Source organism: Gavialis gangeticus, unplaced genomic scaffold (assembly GCF_001723915.1).
Source record: "Gavialis gangeticus isolate Ggan-Ray unplaced genomic scaffold, GavGan_comp1, whole genome shotgun sequence".
Classification (NCBI taxonomy): Eukaryota; Metazoa; Chordata; order Crocodylia; family Gavialidae; genus Gavialis; species Gavialis gangeticus.
The window spans coordinates 43,774,332-43,776,155 of NW_017729000.1; the positions used below are offsets into that span (position 1 = coordinate 43,774,332).

A 1,824-nucleotide genomic window follows, 5' to 3' on the forward strand; every position below is an offset into this window, starting at 1 on the left:
CACAGGTCATCAAAACAGCTATCAAAAATCCTAACAGCAGCAAGCCTTGAGACCTGGGCTACCATAAACTAACACCACAACAAGACCTTCACATGGAAGCTCCTAAAACACTGTGCTTCTAGTAGCCCCACAAGCAGATTAACACACAGGCCAGCAGAACCCAGGCCCAGGGACCTCTACCAATTAGGGGCCTATGGATGCCTAGATTTTCCCCCAGAGATACCTAGACTCAGTGTTGCCAAGCATGGGCCCAGTTCTCATTCACTGGCCTTTTAGGGTGAGCAATATAAAGCAAATTAGAAGATGACTTACATATTTAGTTGCATATATGATAATATATTTACCTTACGTTGTTCACCATAACTTGTCAGTAAGCGAATGAGAACCGGGTGACTCTTCCACAACAGCTGCACTCTCTTCCCCTGCTGTAGCCCCCAATCTTCTCTTTCCCGAGGACCCCAACATCTTAATCTGCCTCTGGGTGGCTCTGTGGGGCTTCTGCCCTACCCCCATGGTTCCATTTATCAGCTGCACCAGCAGACTACAAAGCATACCTTGGATAGGCACCTTTGTTAAAGGGGCCATGCCAGCTAGCAGTAGCCTTCTGTCAGTCAAGGAGCTCACACTGCTCTGCTGGCAGAGGAAAAGGGGTTCTGCCACCACAGGGGAGCTGCAAGTGTGGATACACTTACAGCTTTGCTGGCAGAACCAGAGATCTGCCAGGAAAACTATGTAGTGATCCAAAAAGATAGACGGGTAACATGTACCCAAAACAGCTTGAGATAATGGCATTCTGTGTGGGGAGACAGGGAGGAATTGCAAAAGATTGCATTCAATAACAGATGCTTTTCAAGTATAAATAAAAGTGAAATAATTTTATTTATGAAGTAGCCACTCTTGTAACCATAGAAGGCAATTAGGGAACCAACCAACAGCTTCATTTATAAAAGCAGACATACATAATAATAAAACCTATCTTCATAAAACCAAAAGCAAAGAAGACGACATAAAACAAGAGCCGAGAGCACATAGCAAAGTGGGCAACGCTAGCCTCTGGTTAAATGGTTATTATATTTTATCTGTTAAAAATAATAATGTATTAGAGCTAATATATAATAAAATAAGCCTGAAGCAGTCTTGTGAAACCTCTTATTGTCCTAGGACTGTCATAATTAAACAATATGTATTATCCAATGCTGAAAAGAAGAATAAAAATCACATTTATGACACCACATCCCCTGGAATTTACATGGGCGCTGCTAAAAAGATTTTGATGCCTTACCTGATGAACATAATACTCAAGATCATAAAGTGCTGCTATTTTTTCATCCAGCGTAGAATCAGAGCTGTTAAATTTGTTGATTAATTTAACCATAATTTCGTAATCAGTTTCTATCCTCATGTTGAGTTGCTCAAATTCTGCCTTCAGCTCTTCTATGGGACGGAACCTTTTTCTGACATCTTCCAGATTAGCCTTGAAAATAAGAGAAGAAATGCCAAAGGTGAATGCAGATGATAAAGAGTAGATTAGGGGAACAGGTCATCTTTAAATGTACATTTGCCCATGCAGCAGTTAAAAGTGGAATTATTCTACACAATAGTCTGGTACATAGGCCCTCAGAGTAGCAACCCCCTTTGTTTTTGGTGGAAACAATTCAAGCACCTAAATCCAGAAAAGGGTTCCAGGCTATGAATCCCAATTAAAGGGGGGTGCCAACAGCTCAAATTGGGGTAGAATATAAGTCACATCCATATTCTCAGCCTTTTCTATTAGTAAGGGGAGGCAGCTCTCTGCTCAGTGCTGTGGCTGTCATGGTTCCCATT

The 1,824-nt window shown here is 41.7% G+C and overlaps 1 protein-coding gene across 3 annotated transcripts in view; it reads right to left on the reverse strand.

The window, feature by feature from the left end:
* Positions 1-1,824, reverse strand: part of SIL1 (SIL1 nucleotide exchange factor) — a 312,127-nt gene that overhangs the window by 122,580 nt on the left and 187,723 nt on the right. For all 3 annotated transcript variants that reach the window (XM_019506554.1, XM_019506552.1, XM_019506553.1), the window contains exon 6: positions 1,283-1,474. In XM_019506554.1, coding sequence (XP_019362099.1) covers positions 1,283-1,474 — 192 coding nt within the window. The remainder of the gene's footprint in view (positions 1-1,282; positions 1,475-1,824) is intronic.